Source organism: Chelonoidis abingdonii, chromosome 1, assembly GCF_003597395.2.
Source record: "Chelonoidis abingdonii isolate Lonesome George chromosome 1, CheloAbing_2.0, whole genome shotgun sequence".
Classification (NCBI taxonomy): domain Eukaryota; kingdom Metazoa; phylum Chordata; order Testudines; family Testudinidae; genus Chelonoidis; species Chelonoidis abingdonii.
The window spans coordinates 120,517,505-120,534,133 of NC_133769.1; the positions used below are offsets into that span (position 1 = coordinate 120,517,505).

At 44.1% G+C, this 16,629-nt stretch overlaps 2 protein-coding genes across 7 annotated transcripts in view; both read left to right on the plus strand.

Moving 5' to 3' along the window:
- Positions 1-6,875: 6,875 nt before the first annotated feature.
- The window catches only part of LOC116832611 (perilipin-3-like), a 24,080-nt gene continuing 14,326 nt past the window's right edge, over positions 6,876-16,629 (plus strand). For 4 of the 6 annotated variants that reach the window (XR_012656576.1, XM_075069714.1, XM_075069706.1 and 1 more), the window contains exons 1-3: positions 6,876-7,236; positions 12,600-12,679; positions 13,049-13,244. Coding sequence is in view for 4 of the 6 variants with exons in the window: in XM_075069714.1 (XP_074925815.1) it covers positions 12,617-12,679; positions 13,049-13,244 (259 nt within the window). In the remaining 2 variants the exon portion in view is untranslated. The remainder of the gene's footprint in view (positions 7,237-12,599; positions 12,680-13,048; positions 13,245-16,629) is intronic. The other 2 variants (XR_012656577.1, XM_075069709.1) reach the window with 1 other exon arrangement.
- Positions 14,469-16,278, plus strand: LOC142046738 (perilipin-3-like). The gene is made up of 5 exons (XM_075064994.1): positions 14,469-14,619; positions 14,712-14,964; positions 15,449-15,645; positions 15,889-16,011; positions 16,267-16,278. Exons 2-5 carry the CDS (start codon positions 14,769-14,771, stop codon positions 16,276-16,278), a joined length of 528 nt encoding a protein of 175 aa, XP_074921095.1. The 5' UTR covers positions 14,469-14,619; positions 14,712-14,768.

Genomic DNA, 16,629 nt, shown 5'->3' on the forward strand with positions numbered 1-16,629 from the left:
AATGCTATTAATGAGGAGTGATATACTTTACGAACCCACTGACCTATCTAGAAAAAGCACCGGCTTAATTCAGGGACAAGTGGTTCTACACGCTGGATCTGGTTTAATTCCCGCTTGCCACAAATCCTGTAGGCGGCCTCAGGTCTGGTCTACACTACGGTTTACTGATATTTAGCACAGAGTTAAACGATTTAACCGTCTCCGTCCCCACAACGGAGGCCCTTTATATCGATAGTAAAGGGCTCTTTTTTTTTAAACGGTTTCTGTACTCCTCCTGATCGAGAGGAGGAGCGCTGAAATCAAGATAACCGGAGTACGGATTAGGGTTGTGTGGCCGTAAAAAAATTCAATTGGAAATTGCCTCTTGGGGGCCAGTCCACAGTGCAGCACTGTGACACTCTGGAACAGCAATCTGAACTTGATGCACTGGCCAGTGTAGACCAAGAAAATCCCGTGACTTTTTGAATATCAATTCTGTTTGCCCAGCGTGGAGAACTCACCGCACAAGGAGACAACACAAAGAGCTCATCAGCACAGGTAATATGCAGTCTCCTGAGAATCAAAAAGAGCTCCAGCATGGACCGTCGAGAGGTATGGATCGATCGCTATAATGAGGAGAAGATTCTGTGCTAAACAGAACTCCGTTCCAAAGACGAAATGAAAAACATTGAAAAAATTTCCATAGGCCGTGCATGGAGATAAGGCCACACATCCGGGACTAATTGGCTGTGCAGAGTAAAAGTTAAGAAAGCTCAAGTACAACGCCTACCAGAAAACCAAAGAAGCAAACGAAGGTCTGGGGCAGGGCTGCCAAATATGCCACTTCTACGCTGAGGCTGCTTGCAATTCTAGGGTCGCACACCACTACCCCATCCCCTGTCCATCGGATTCCTAGGTGGGCGTGTAATCTCAGCCATGGCTGAGGATTCTGAGACTGGGAGGATGAGGAGGAAGGAAGAGGAGGACGAGCTTGCAGAGAGCACACACGCACTCCGCTTCCCCAAACAGCCATGAGCATTTTCTCAACCCGTACGGAATGCCCCCGAAGCCAGTAGCCAGACAATGAAGCCAGGAAGCGACGCTCTGATGAGTGTAGCTTTGTAAATATAAAACTTATGGTTTAAAAGAAGCATTTTTTAATGATTGATTTGCCTGAGAACTTGGGATGCATTCACGGACAGTACAAGTTATTGGAAAAGTTTTGTTAACGTCTGGGGATGGAGCAGGTCCCCAAGGCGACATCTCCATGAAGCCTCCTGGAGGTACCCAGCCTTGCAGAAGGTTTTCTGGGCAAGCCAGCCATATTCCGTCCACCATGGTAGGACACATTGAACCAGCCATGCTGTAGCAAGTAATCGGGTATCAATGTGCATGAACAAATCTAGCATGCGTATGGTCCTTGGTGATTGCTGGCATTCAAAGCAACATCCATTCTTTATCTACTGTGTTTATCCTCAGGAGGTAAACTGGTTGAAATTCAGGAATTTAATAAGGGGAAAGAGATGGACTTTTCCTAACTGGCTCTTTGCCTGTTGCTTAAAAGAAAGTCCTTCCCTTGCAGGGCCAAGCGGGGGAAGGAGGGCGGGTAAAATGGCACTGAGTCTTTTCGCGTTTGGCCAGCAGGGATCTTCCCTCTACCAGCCACGCATTGGAGGTGAAGGGGGTGTTAGCAGTGATTTCCATGATACCAGCCACACGGTGGGGTAAAGCGATCAACTCCCAGAGAATTGGATGGGGGGGGCGGTTTCTTCCTGGCTGCTGATGTTACAGGAAGAAGCAGCACTGAATGGGATTTTGCTTGGTAATTTAGGAAGAGGAGGGCACTGTGTATATGAAGGCTGCAGAAGCCAAAAAGACAATGGCTTACCATGGCCGCATCAACTGAATCCTGCTGCCTCCGACACCTGCTTCTTGTTGAGATCTCTACACCGAGAACCGCAGGCACTCAACTTAAGACTGCAAAATGCGACCTGTAGTGAAATCACATTGCTGTGTAAGGTGAATAGTGTTGTTCACTGTGAAAGAGTATACATTGTTCTATAAATGATGTTTTTAAATACTTCTCATCTCTGTTTTTACCTTCCTCATGCAGCTGCAAATTTTTTCAAGCCTCCTACTCACCCGAATGCTATCTCAGATTACAGGCTGAGAAAAAAAAACGACGTGAGACGAAAATGTCCTCGGAATCACGGAAGTACCTGCAATGAAAGAGCTCAATCTCAATGAGGTGGAAGGACGTGGTATCAAAATTACAGAAAAGATGCCAGTGAACATGAGGGCAGGAGGGGACCAACTGAGGAGAGGAGAGACGCTCGAGAGGAGAGATGCAGCAGGAAATAGCAAGGTGGTTGGATGCATGCTGGGGGCTGCTGCGTGATCAAACTGACATCCCCGACATTGATGAGCTCAGACAGCAAAGCAGGGTACAGAGTGCTGTGCAGCCCCTGTGTAGCCACCCTCAACCACTCACGATGTCCATGTTTCCTCACGCCAGCACACATTAAGAATGAGTGGGGGAAGCACTTCGGCACCGCCCCCTGCACCTCCTTGGACAGCCCAACCAAACGGCTGTCCATTACTTTGAAAATAATAATTAGTGGCCTTTTCCTTCCCTCCTATCCTCCCCAAACCACACCCGGATACCTTGTCAGTTCTTTCCCTCTTTTTATAATGACTTTTTAATCAAAAGAATTACATGAAGTTTTAAACGAAGTGAACTTTATTTCCTTAGAGCAAGCTGTAATCAAAGGGGAGGTGGGTTGCTTACAGGGAAGAGTCAATCATAGGGGAGAGGTGGTTCATCAGGGGGAAACAAAACACAACCAGCACACATAACCCTGACCTGTGATGAACCGTTTTCAAAAGCTTCTCTGCTGCGCACCGTTCGTGTGTGCTTTTCTACCGCCCTGGTGGTCTGGCTGCGGTCATCAGTCAGCCGGTGATTTGCCTTACCTCCAGCCCACCATAAAGGTCTCCCCCTACTCTCACAGAGATCTATGGAGCACAACAGCAAGCAGCAAGTAACAAGGGCACATTGGTTGGCTGAGGTCAGAGCGATCAGTAATGTGCGCCAGCGCGCGCCTTAAATGGCCAATGCAATCTATTCAACCATTCCTCAATTTGCCACCTGTAGTGAACAGCTTCCCTGACTACTGTCTCAGGCTGCTGGGTTATGTACTTCAATCCATGGCATCAACGGGTAGCGGGTCACCAGGAATAACTACAGCATTTCAACATCCCAACTGTTATTTTCTGTCTTGGCAAGTAATTTTCCTTGCTGGCAGCACGTTAAACAGGTATGTCCTGAAGACGGAGCGTCATGAACCTTCCTGGCCATCCCAACGTGGAATTGTGAAATGTCCCTTGTGATCCACCAGTGCTTGCACACCATTGAAAGTACCCTTCAGTGTTACGTACTGGGTTGCTCTGGTGCTCTGAATGCAAAGATGGGATATGGTTTCCATCGATCACCCCCCCACAGTTTAGGGAATCCCATTGAAAGCAATAGCCATCCACTGTGACCTGCACATTTCCCAGAGTCAACCACCTTTCGTACAGCAGCTTAATGATTGCTTCGGCTACTTGCATACAGCAAATCCACCACATGTTAGATTTCCACTCATATTGATCCTCCGACTGAACGGTAGAAGTCTGGACGTGCAAGCTTTCCAGAGGGTTAATTGCCACTTCGCTTTTCAACTGTGAGGCTGCTTCTCATCTTGTTATTATGGCATTTCAGGGAGGGGAAAGCAAAGTCAAAAGTTCCATGAAAGTGCCCTTAATGCATGCGAAGTTTCAACATGCCACGTGAATCGCCCAAACCTGCAAAACATGCCGGTCCCACCAGTCTGTGCTTGTTCTCCCGGGCCAAAAATTGGTGTTCAATGGCTAGAACCTCCCATTCACAGCAGGCCCAAGTGGACGGGGCCTGCAGTTTGAGAAAATTTTCTGTGCCATGGTCCTCATCACATCGTTGGCGCTACTGGCGTAGCCCCGTCTCCCTCTGGCCTATGCCAGTCTGGTTCAGCAATAGACTTCAACAAGTAATGTGCGAGTGTTTACAAATGTCCACATTGCATGTCTTGATCTGAGCAGGCTCCATGCTTGCTGTACATGGGTTTGCACAGTTTACCAAGGAAAAAAAGGCGGCGAACTGTGTCTGCTGCTTTCACAGAAGGAGGGTGAGGCTGTACCAGAACCCCATGACAATGTTTTTCTCCATCAAGGCACTGGATCTCACCCAGAAATCCGAGGGGCAGAGGAGACTGCAGAACTACAGGATAGCTAACGGAATAGAACCCACAGTGCAAACACTCCGGAAATCGACGCTAGCCTCGGGTACAACTGGACGCACATCAACCCTGAATTAATTACTAGTGTGGCTGCGTGCACATCGACTTTTACAATTTTTTACAAAAACTGGTTTATGTAAATCAGAATAAACCCGTAGTGTTAGACATACCCTCGAGACTAGTCAATTTCAGTTCTTTGTCTCCCGTTCTCCTATTGTAAAATGGGATTAAACTTTCTTCCACCATGTCTGTTTAGATTATAAATTTAGGAAGTGACCGTCTTCTGCTCTGCCTAGCCAACAAGACTGAGTCAGTTGGGGACTTCAAGGCCCAGCTCATAACAAATAAACAGAAATAGTAAGTTTACCCCAATTTCTCATTAAAACAATTCCAATCGCCAGATGGTGCAAGACAATGGTAATAGTAGTGCTGTTGCAAGGGCCAGCCATTTTACCGCGGTATTGAGACACCTAAAGATGCAGACAGGGAATCAGTGAGATGTTCAATATGCAAGGTCCTATCTCGTATCAATGGGAATTATGTGCTAGGAACTTTTGAAATATCCCAACCATGCCTAATTTTACCATTTCTGTGTTCCTAAAACTTTGAAAATCTACTCTTAGTATCTAAATATGCGGTAGAACAAGTGCTGCATAAGGTTTTCTAAACGCCTGCTCTAGGAATTATTGTGGGGACACGGCCGGCTCTACTATTTTTGCCATTTTTAACCCGGATTATTTGCTGCTCCAGGAACCAAAAAAATAAGCGCTTGGATTGCCGCCCAAGAATGGACAAATGCCGCTGCCCATAAACATTTGCCTCCCAGGAACGTGCTTCTCTGTGTGGGGAAGTTTCTAGCCTGCGTATTCAGGAGGTCAACTAGATGACCACAGTGGCCTCTCTGGCATTATAATCTATCAATCTATGAGTCAAGGCTTTCAAATGAAGATTTGGGGAAGCTGTGGTCCTTCTGACATTATCTACCTTCATTGGCACGAATAACACTATTCTCTTGTTCTTCAAGTTAAACCTACAGTTTTTTCGAAAGCATGGAACCGGCGTTTGGTCAGTGGCAGCAAGATTTATGACAGTTACTGGGTGTGTTGGGCTTCAGAGATGACCAAATTCCCAGCAATGGTGCTTACAGGCGGTCATTCCCAGAGCAGGTGAGGGGATGTTCGGCCAAAGCACGAAGGCTCTTCAAACAAGTTCTCTGGTAGGAACGAGTTCTTTCTTTCCTCTTCATTCCTTATCCCAGGAATGTTCTGGGGTAAGAACTACAAGAAATAACTAATCTCTTCTTGAGTTGCCTCTGTAATTTCCCACTCTTGAGATGTACCAATGCTAATTTGTAATAAAATTGTTCTGGGGCTCAAGCAATTAGTGTTGTGATCATAGAATTTTTTACTTTCATACTGATACAGCAAGCCCAGAATCAGGGTTATGAATGGCCAAAGACTGAAGTGCCGGGCTCAGCCCTGGCAAGCCCTGACACAATTAAGCACTGAATGTACCTGTGGGCACAAGCCAGGATCAATGGAACTTTTTAATGCCCCCCATTTGAAAAACACTACTTACACCCTTCTCTGTGATTCCAAATGTTTGCAAGGCAGAGCAATAAAGTGGTGTGGAGCAACGCTGTTACAAGTTCCTTTCCAGCCGTGGTGGCAGAACGGAACGGGAAGGAACTTCACCTGGTCCATGGACCCAGTTTTGTCAGAATGTATCATCCAGTGCCGCCTTCATCAGGATTAGTGTTAGTTAGCTTCTTCAGTTAGACAGTTTTTACTTATCTCTTTCACCTTTGGCAGACTTCATTGCTGTTCTTTGTCCCAGTAGCTTTTTTTTTTCTTTAGTAATCTTTGACTCTCGTAAAGACTGGATTGCAAGACTTCTTATTTATCTAGGCCCATTCCAGACTGTCTGTTTAATGTGTCTCTTATGGCTTTTTCCAGCATGGGATATTAAAACACTGTGATTTAATTATAAACCAGTCTAAGTTATTTACAGATCAGGATGCTTTTTCTATGTTATTAACCAATTAAGTTACCAACTTGCATTAAGTTATTAACTGATTTACTGTGTGATTAATATATATATAAATATATATAAAACTAAATGTAATATAGTACTATAGTAAATGAAACAATGAATTCACACTACTGGATAATGTTGATCTCTAATATGGCTCCTGGACCACTGAATGCTGAGTATCACTGGTACATAGCTTCAGCAGAAGCTCCACAATGATCAGGGGAAACATACCAAACAGTGCTGGATTGGCGTGGAAAACTTCAAAGGGGGTGGGAACAATGGTTCTGTATTGGGGAACAGTTTTAGAATCAAACAATAGTGTAGTTGTAGACATTTCCCATTTCAAGAGATATTTCTAGAAATTGTACTTCACACTATTAATTTGCTTCTTGCAGTTGCAGAAATATTGCATCATTGCCTTGATTCATACAATCACCCAACCCCTGAAGACAATCTACCAGATCCTACTGGTTATTATTGAACACTTTCCCATCAACTTTCAGGACAAGATGCAAAAACTTTCCCATACCACAGAAGTACTCCATGATCTTGATTCCTTCCAAGATCTGTCTAGACAAATCCTCTCCCAAATATGGGAGAAAGTGACCAAGGAGGAGGAACATATGAATGAACTGCTGGAGTGTGTGGTATACAGTACACCTCTCTGTTGGTTTGTGGGACCCTTCAATGCTTTATGAGGTAGAACATAAGCAGACTCCACAGAAACTGCAGAATATAGATAAGAAGGCGCACATAACAAGTGACACTGCAGAAGTTTGGAAACTGTTACAGGACAGGACTTCTCGGTGGAGATGATTTATTTGTAGAACTGTCAAGTTTGTCAAACAAAAGCTTTGATCTTTGAGAACTCAGTTCTGAGATTAGAGCTGAGTCTCAGAATAGCCTGGAAGTAAGTAAATGAATCGGGTTCTTTGAAAGTCCCTTTGGAATGATTTAAATACAGGCTGTGGGAGGGGAAAGGAAACTATAAAAAGTCTGACCCTGAGCAAGATTTTTTGGTTACATGTGTGGCAAACAGAATCAGTTTAAAACAGGGAGGTTTAGAAGAGGTAGGAATTTAAGCAGATAGCAAACAGCAATGTGCCATTGCAACTTCTTTACCATAAGAACATAGGAACGGCCCATATTGGTCAGACCAAAGGTCCATCTAGCCCAAGTAAATGCTTCTTCCGAAGTGGCCAATGTCAGGTGCCCCAGAGGAGAACGAAACAGAACAGGTCAATCATCATTGATGCCATCCCTTTGCCATTCCCAGCTTCGGCAAACAGACGCTAGGACAACCGTCCCCTGCCCATGATGGACCTTAGTCTCCTGATTTATTTGTGCTCTGTTTGAACCCCTGTGTACGTTTCATCTGTTTTTTAGCAGTTCCAGTTGTACTTCTCTTCTGACAGAAGCTCTGTAAGGCAACATTGAGATTTGCCCAACATAGCCTGGTAGTATTGGCTGAGTAGCGGAATCACATGTTCTGTGCTTGATGGGATATTCAGGCTCCATGGGCGCTACTGCCCTTCCCAGTGCAGGTGCAAAGAGAGTGCGCAGACACAGACAGCAGAATAAATGATATAGGCCTTCACTAATGTACGGGACATGCACATACAGGCCTGCTTCTCCACAGCTTTGCACCTTGTCTTATGCATTGCCCGTGTCACAGTGGTGTGAATGCTCACATCAGAATGGTTGTAACCAGCCTAACACAAGTGGGTGTGTTTGTTCCCCCACCCGCACCCCAGTAGCACAGGCCACTATAGAGGTGTATAGAGTGCTAAGGAACCTGGATTCTTCAGACAGCAGGTAACCAGGCTCAATTTGACACTAGGATGAAGAATCCTCACTTAGAGGTGGGTAAAATATTTTTTAAAATCATAAATTTGCCTAAAAAATGTTCATTCTTCAAGAACACAGAAAGTTATTGTGCATAATCAGAGTCAAGAAATGGGGAAAGAAAATTGAAAGAAGTCAATAGTTGTTTTATTGGTCATTTCAAAATGAAGTTTGACTTTTCATTTCAAAAAGTTTCATTTTGAAACATTTGGAAACAGAAACGTCAAAATATAACTTTTATTTTTTCTTCATTTTGAAAGGTGTTTCTTTTCAAACAATTTAGCTGAGATCAGAACAACCACACCTCAGTAAGATTGTGTGGGTTAGCAAATAGCACTATACAAAGAAAGACTAAAGGGAGTGAATTAAGATGGATTCAGCACGGTAGGTATCAAAATTTACACTAAAGAATCTGCAGTTGCTTCTGTTTTAATGCCATGACTCTTTGCTGCCCCCAACTAACGTGCACCAACGAAACCTCATACCTCTTCAAAATATCACACAGTAATGCCACAAAATTGTTTGTGCACAAGGCTGTACTGGTACAGTGAGCAAGAAAGGAATCCAATGGAAAATTGTATTTTGCATGCATATCATGCTCATCCCCCCTTTCATTTTACAATTCATTGATAATTTACTTATCTGAAGACAACGATCGTCCACGGAAAGAGAGGCCTTTCCTTAAGTATATATACAATGCCGCCTAGAAAGACCTTTGAGAAATGCAGTGTCATTCCGTCCACCCGTGAGACAGCATAAATATACTTCCAAATTCAGTTACTTGGAGAACTTTGTGCCTGTCGAGTTATATGATCCACGCACGACATTCCTGGGGCACCCCAAACAGTCAGGGTGCATCTAGAGGTCCGTCGAGAACTCTCATTTGTGTATTCTATGCATATCTGGAGTGGCTGTTCTTAAGGTGCTAAGGACGCTTAAACCTAATCAATATAATGTGTCAACCGATTAGGAAAACTTGAACAACATGACAAAGAACAAAAATGGATGCACAGGCATCATTGCCTGCCCTGCCAGAAGCCTGACACAGGTATGCTCAGAAGGCGTGAGCTACACCATTCATCATAAGTGGGGTAACTCCGATGACAAGTGATGGTGATATACCATGTCTAATTTTAACTATTCACTGCTTGATCAAAGTATAAGCAAGAAAAGAAAGGGGATTGGAGATCTGGGCCCAGGGTACACTCATTTCATGGCTGAGAGTGATGTCGTTAGGGAAGCTATTCACACTCCCGACGCCAACCTATCTTGACCTTTGGGGTGTCATAAACAGCATAGCTATAGGTAATGTCTCTTTCAACCTGCAAAGGTACCAAACAACACTACCAGAGCCCAAACAAAACCAATATTTTCAATATTCAGAGGGAAGTTTTTGTGTGTCCTTTGTTTCTGTCCTGTTCCTGGCTCTGAGAGTGATCAACCTAGTCTCTCAGGCCTCTCAATCTTGTTTCCAACTGTAAGTACAGGCAGAAAAACAATATACGACTTTTACATTGTTTTCTGTATTGCGACGTGTTGTAGTTTGCTGGAAATGTAAATGTTTTTTTTCTGAATAAGGCTGGTTATTCATTTCTTTATAGTTAACGACCCCTGTATATATTTTTTCATCTTGATTACAGAGACGATTTTTATGTCTTTTCTTTCTTTTTATTAAAAGCTTTCTTTCAGACCTGTTTGATTTCCTATTCTAGTTGAGGCTCAAGGGGATAGGGAATTCTGTGCCAGGATTACTTGTCTCTCTACAGGGTAAATGACGGAGGGGGCAAAGAAAGAAGCAGGGAAAGTGAATTGTCCTCTCTGTTTTGTAATTCAAGCTGAGTTTAAGTATCAGTAATCTTCCAGGGTAACCCCAGAAGGGGAGCCTGGGATAGGTAAGCGGGAGAAAATGGGGACGAGAAACTGAATCTCTCTTGTGTGTTTCACACCGGGACTCGAAGCAACGGTAATGCTCCTATGTCCCAGGGCAGGAAGAATCTGTGGAGTAGAAGGAAGGGGAGGAAATTGGTTTATTCCCGCTTGGTTGTGAGACTCGCAGGGAATCTTGGTCTTGGGCTCCTCCAGCAAGTTTTGGGCGCGAACCAGATGTACTTCAGACCTGAAGTCCTGTTGGTGGCAGCGTTTACAGGATCTAAGCTGGAATTAAGCTTAGAGTCTTATGCAGGTACCCAACTTTTGGACGCTGAGGTTCAATTGACTTAACTACCTTATAACAGGGGCTAGATAAGACCACATGCCACCAATGCCACAGAAGCCCAGCTAGGCATTTATCTGTTGAATCCTGGGAAGGTGGGTGAGCGCTACACCAAGACAGCAAGGCGCCAAGTGGGAGGTAAGAGAGTTACCCTCCCTTCCCTGTATGATGCCGCTTCTCCTCTGCAGGAGGCTGGGGGCAGACACAGCAGACAGCACTGTCTCAGTTCTATTTCAGTGAAAAATCTCAAAACTTTCTTTGCAGACCATGTGGGTAGAAACATTTATTTTTAACATGACAGCTGAGATGACATATATCCACATGACTGGCGAATCTCAGGAATGTGGCTATGGGCCTCCACTTAACTGATCATATCTAAGTGGTGTAGCTGAACCTTACAGATAGCACCAAAGGGAACCAGCAGAGCATTGTTGTGCTCTTGCTTTTTACACCTGCGACATATCTGCTATAATAGCATCTTGCATATAAGGCAGAGGCTGGAATGTGGGCAGGACTTGGTACAGTACCTACCACCGTTTTTTCAAGTTAAAGCCAATATCCTAATTTCAAACTCTGAGGACAACAAAGAGGGGTGACAATAAGGAAACACTCTTTTTGCTACCTACCCTTTTCCCGAACAAGAAAGTGGCACTACGTCTCCCTTTTTTCTGAAAGGGGGATGGAAGGTGGAGAAGGGCAAGTTTTCCAGTTCACTACCTAACTCTTGTTCCCCCAACAAAATGCTTCACCTAATCTATCTAAGGTATTTCTATAGCCCTCGCATTGCCAGAGTATCTGAGTCACGTCACAAAACTTGCTGTGAAGCATGGAAGCCATATTATCCCCACTGTACAGAGGGGAAACTGAGGCATCAAGAGGCTAAGTGACTTGCACAAGGTCACACAGGAAGTCTGTGGTAGAACATAAAATTGAACCCAGCTCAAATCCTAGGCTAGTATCCTAACCACTGGAAAAAACTATCTGTCTCCAATATGCCACTCCTTATTCCACTGTGCCAGTTTTTACTTTGAATCTATGGCCAACATGCAGGTGAAGCAGACACATTGCTATCTGCAACCTTTTCACCAGAGATGGTCTATGTTTAGCTGATTTTTTATTTGTTTGGGTTTTTTTATGTTTTGGTTTTCTTAGATTTTTCATAAAATGAAAGTTCCATTTCAATTTTTTTACCCTTTTCTCTACCTTTTTTTTTTTTTTAAATAAAAAACCACTTTTCTCTCCCTTTTCCCATTGGAAAGGGCAATGAAAGTCAGTGACTTTTTAAGTCACACAGGTGCTTTTGAAAATGTTACCCATCCTAACTAGCAACTCTTTCTAGGCAGGCTGTGGACTCAAAGTGAGTTCAGCTGGACGACAGCAAAGACCCAGTGCAGTTAATTGGAATCACCTTTGGGGAATAACTCACTCCCAATCTTTGCTGCCCCAAAGAATTTCCACTCTCCTATTGGTTAGCAAAGCCTTCTTTTCACTGATTATCTGAACTGTCAGTCCTGAGTATTTCACTCCCTTCCCTCACAATTACATCACTGGGGTGTATAAAATCTGACCAGGTGGTGAGTGGAGTAAAGCAGTGTCTGGAGTACTAAAAAAGGACAGTGGGTCAGTCCTTGGAGAAGTGGGATTTGTTGGTGAGGTTTTTGTTTTTTTTTAATTGTTTATACAGTTTCTTGGTCAGGGCTTTGCACTTATGAGACTAAGAAACGTTTGTATGTGTAAATGTCTGTATTATGAAGATGTGGATAGGACAGGGGTTGGGAAGCTGGGTCTGGGAAACTTAATGCTCCCTGGCCTTAAGCCTCTTAGCTGATGACACAGGATCCCATTCCCTCTCCCTTTCTTTCACTCCCCTTCTCCACCCGCCCCCAGTTAGAGCTATTAAATGGCCTTCAGTAGTAGTGATACCTATTGCCTTTAATAGTTTCTCCAAAGAAAGAACTTCCAACCACTCTGTGCCATGAGAGAGAATCCTGCTTGCTTTCTCCTTAGTTGTAGCAGAACTGAAATATTTCTTGCTCTTTAAAAAAGCAGTGACAATGTATTCAGCTCACTATTCCTCGAAATATTCCTTGTTAATCCAATGAGGGCCCTGCCATTCCTTCTAGTCCTGCTTTGGAGTAGAACACCACTCTTGTCTTTAGGGTGCTGTAACTTTTCCTTAACTTGTAACTTCAGGCCTTGCTTTTTGCCCTTTCCAGGTATATCTGATTATACCATGGCTTCTAATGGAAAAGATATAACTATGGCATCCCCAGAGCATGGGGAGGAAGAGCAACAGGTAGGTGCTTCCCTCTTAACATTGCTGGCTCAACATGTATATATGAAAGATGGCTAGCTGTTATCTGGTAGCAGGTTTCACAGATGCACATCTTGGTGTCTAGAGATTTGTGCAGTTGCTCTTCCAGATGCTGCAAAATAGCCTGGTTTATAATGCTATTTGAAAGTCGTCTTGCCTTAGTTAACCTAGTGATGCAGTTTCAGTGCAACTTCAAAAGCAGCTGTTGGGGCTCTTCAGATTTTTGACCATTAAAGAATCCTTTGATTGGGGCTAACACATGAAGGGTATAACCACTTGGAAAAGTAAAGGTTCAGTCCCAGTATAGAACATTGCCTCCCTGACTCACTGTTCTGTCCCTTGCCTCACTAGAATGTCTTGAGGAGAATGGCCAGTCTACCTTTAGTCAACTCTGCCTGTGATCTGGCTGCCACTGCCTATGCTTCCACCAAGGAGAGCCATCCCTATGTGAGGTCCATCTGTGACATGGCAGAGAAGGGAGTGACCTCCATTACCAATGCTGCAGTTAGCAGTGCACAGCCAGTTGTAACTAAACTTGAACCTGAGGGTGAGTAAAGCATTTATGCACACCTTTCTGTTTGTGTGCTACAATTTCTCAACAGTAGGCTTTTAACACTCTGTTGGGAAGCTTCCATCCCTAAACTCAGGTCCATGAAGATCAGTACAGTAGAGGAGAAGCTGGCAGTGGGGTGGTGTGACTATAGAGGAATAATACAGTAGCTGATGCATGTCAGCTAACATCTGCTAGAGGCTAACACAAGGGCTTTGCTTTTCTTTACACTAATATTATTGCTGAACCTGCCCTCGCCTTCACTGTAGCTAGGAGGTAAGATTAGTGCTAAGCTCTTTCCCTTTAAGGAGCAACACCTTTGAAAGGTACCTAATTGCAAAATGAGATCTCCTCATTCTGCATCCAGAGAGGCTCAATTTAGGCTGTCACCAACAGAAGTTGGTCCAACAAAACATTACCTCACTCACCTGTCTAATATCTCTGGACCAACATGGCTACAACAACACTGCAGACAGATTACAATCACTAAACTTTTCTTAACTAGCTGCTTATCAGGCAATAGCTCAACAGCAATGGCTGCTCCCTGACTTGCTTCCTTCATGAGAACAGTTAGGTGGACTTAATACAGCCAAGGCATTGCAAAAACTTCTTGGTGCCTTCCAGAGGGATGTTTGATCAAAAAGCTTCAGAGCTGTAAGACTATGGGGTGAGATCATAAAAACCTTTCACTTGGAGAGGGAACCTGGAAAGTGATGCCTAGAATGCTTGGGTAAGAGACATTCTTCTGCAGTAAATATCTCAGACACTCTCCTCCCCCTCTATGCTAGTCATACCTATCTTAATTCAGTTGCCCCATTAGGATGCATGACAGGAAGCATGGAACTATTGACAGGACACTATTTTCATAGAAAATCTTTACAGAAAAGTTCATAACTTGGGGGAGGGAGGGAACCACCTTACTTGGGGGAAGGGGGAAATGTGTACCACTACAACGCAAACAGTTGCTTGCTGAACATATTGGAGAACTGAAGCTCTCATTACACATGTGAGCCAGGTTCTGTAAATAATACAGTAGCAAAATTGACCACTTAAGAAACTGAACTCCTGGTTTTTCTATAGTGACAACAGCAGAGGAGGTGTGTTTCTGAATGTAACTGACAAAGTGGAGGAGAATCTACCAGTCCTTCAACAGACTGCTGATGAGGTAACTTTCACCACCCGCTCACTAGACAAAACATCCATGCCTTTATGAAAGGGATGCCAATAATGGGATGCTTCCTCCAGCAGAGGAATACTCCGTACTAAAAGTGGTCAAGAGGCAGGAGCTAGTGTCTAAATATAACTCTGGTCTGATGCTTAACAGCAAGATGCAGTTCTTCCCCTGAAGATTTGACCTCTGGGGGCAGAGCAGGTGGTAATCCCTCCCCCAACCTCAATCTCTGGGTAAATGTGGTGGTATGACCCTGATTACTGTACAAATCTTTCTTGATCACTCTTCTCTAGCTACATCTGAGACACAGGAGCCGGCCTCTTTCCAGACTGACAGATGTCAAGGAGACCATGATCAGAGTGGTAGATATGACCAAAGAGGCTGTGCAGGACAGTATGAAGACCACCAAATCAGTGGTAACTGACAGCATGAGCACAGTTGTGGAATCAAGAATGGGCCAACTGGCCATAAGTGGAATGGAAGCAGTGCTGGAGAAATCTGAAGAGCTCTTGGATCACTATCTGCCCATGACAGAGGATGAACTAGGTCAGACCACATGAGTGACAGGTCTATTATCTTAAAGTTTAGGGTAATCCTCCATTTGGGTCAAACATCTCTCTAGGCTTCTCAGTCTTATCTGTCACCAAATGCAGGTTCATTTTACAGCCTTTCCATATCTTAACCCTCAGTCTCAGCTTTCAGTTGGTGGGCATTGTAAAATGATATAAGCAACAAGTGGGGACAAGGTGGTACTAAAGGAATTATGGGCATGACTATTCATTAGTCAGTCACTACTAAGATTTTGCATACTTTGATGATGCGGTGTGTGTGTGTGGTGTGTTTTTTTTTTTTTTTTTTTTTTTCTTTTTTTGTTTGTTCTAAGGCTGAAGCTACCTCTGTGGTACTTGATAGGTGCAAGACAAATGCTCCTTACAAGGGAGCTTAAGATTTAGCAGACCAGTATGGCTTGTACTCATTTCACAATCTCTTCACCTGAGAGAGTGAACAACCTGAACTCTCTTCCCTCTAGCTGAACTTGCTGAACCTGTGGAAGGGGCTGAAGTGTCTTCATCACAACCACAAGAGCATCGGAGTTACTTCGTGTGTTTAGGTTCCCTGTCAACCACACTTCGCCAGCGTGCCTACCGCTACTCCCTGAACAAGATGAGACATACCAGTCAAAGTATCAGAGAGGCTCTTTGCCAGCTTCATGAAACCATGGGACTGGTAGGAACTCAACTATCTCTTCAAACTGATGCCCTTCAGGGCAGGGAACACTCGCACCACACGTGTATAGAATGTGGTACAGTGAGGCTTAGGCCTCCATTCATAGTTGTGCTGTATAACTAGACCCTTCTACTCTGAGGCATTGAGCATACCACACTGTGGGGTGAAGGCATGTCAAAGAGTAGAACTAGAATAACTGATGTGTAAAGGTCTCATCTCTGGATATGCTTAATCCACTTCTAGATTGAATACCTTAAGCAAGGTGTCTCTCTTCAAGAAGTCCAGGAGATGTTCCATCACATATGGCTGAGCTGGAATAGAGAGCAGCCAAAAAACAGTGACCTCAAGGAGAAGGCAAAACCAGAGGTATATACATTTGGGTGTGTGCATGGAGGGGGTGGGGCTGGGTCAGCTCCGGTGTGAGATATTAGCAATTCTTCTGGGCCTTGCAGGGTGGAATCTTTCATAAGTAGCTCAGACTCAGGTGATCTTAGTCTTATTACAAAAAGTTGTTCCCTTTTTTGACTTGTTCCCTAAAGTGATGTCACACCAGCAAGGTCTGTGCCCAAGAATCACAGTGGCTTTAGATTAATGCTTACTACTCTTTAAACCTCTGCACAGCCAGAAAACTGACTGTAGATCATGGGTTTCAGTGGTTGCAAACCCTGTTAATTTGGCTTAGCTCTCCTCTGACCTACCTTACGTGGATTATTGCCTCTGTTAGCCTCCATTGTCACAGTGGCTTCTCTTAAGGAAGGCACAACTTGGCCTTTTTATGTATCCTGAAAGAGCATGGCATGCCCATTGCAGACCTTGTTGGTGCCATGGTCCTTCTATCAAACCTCCTTGACTGCCAGTAGTACCTTGCAGCATAACTTGCTGCCTTGCAACATCACTGAGGCAGTGGCAAGTTTGATCCTTATTGTGTTTTGAACATAGAATTAAACTCCTGTTTCTCCAACAGATGGAGTCTGAGACTTTGGC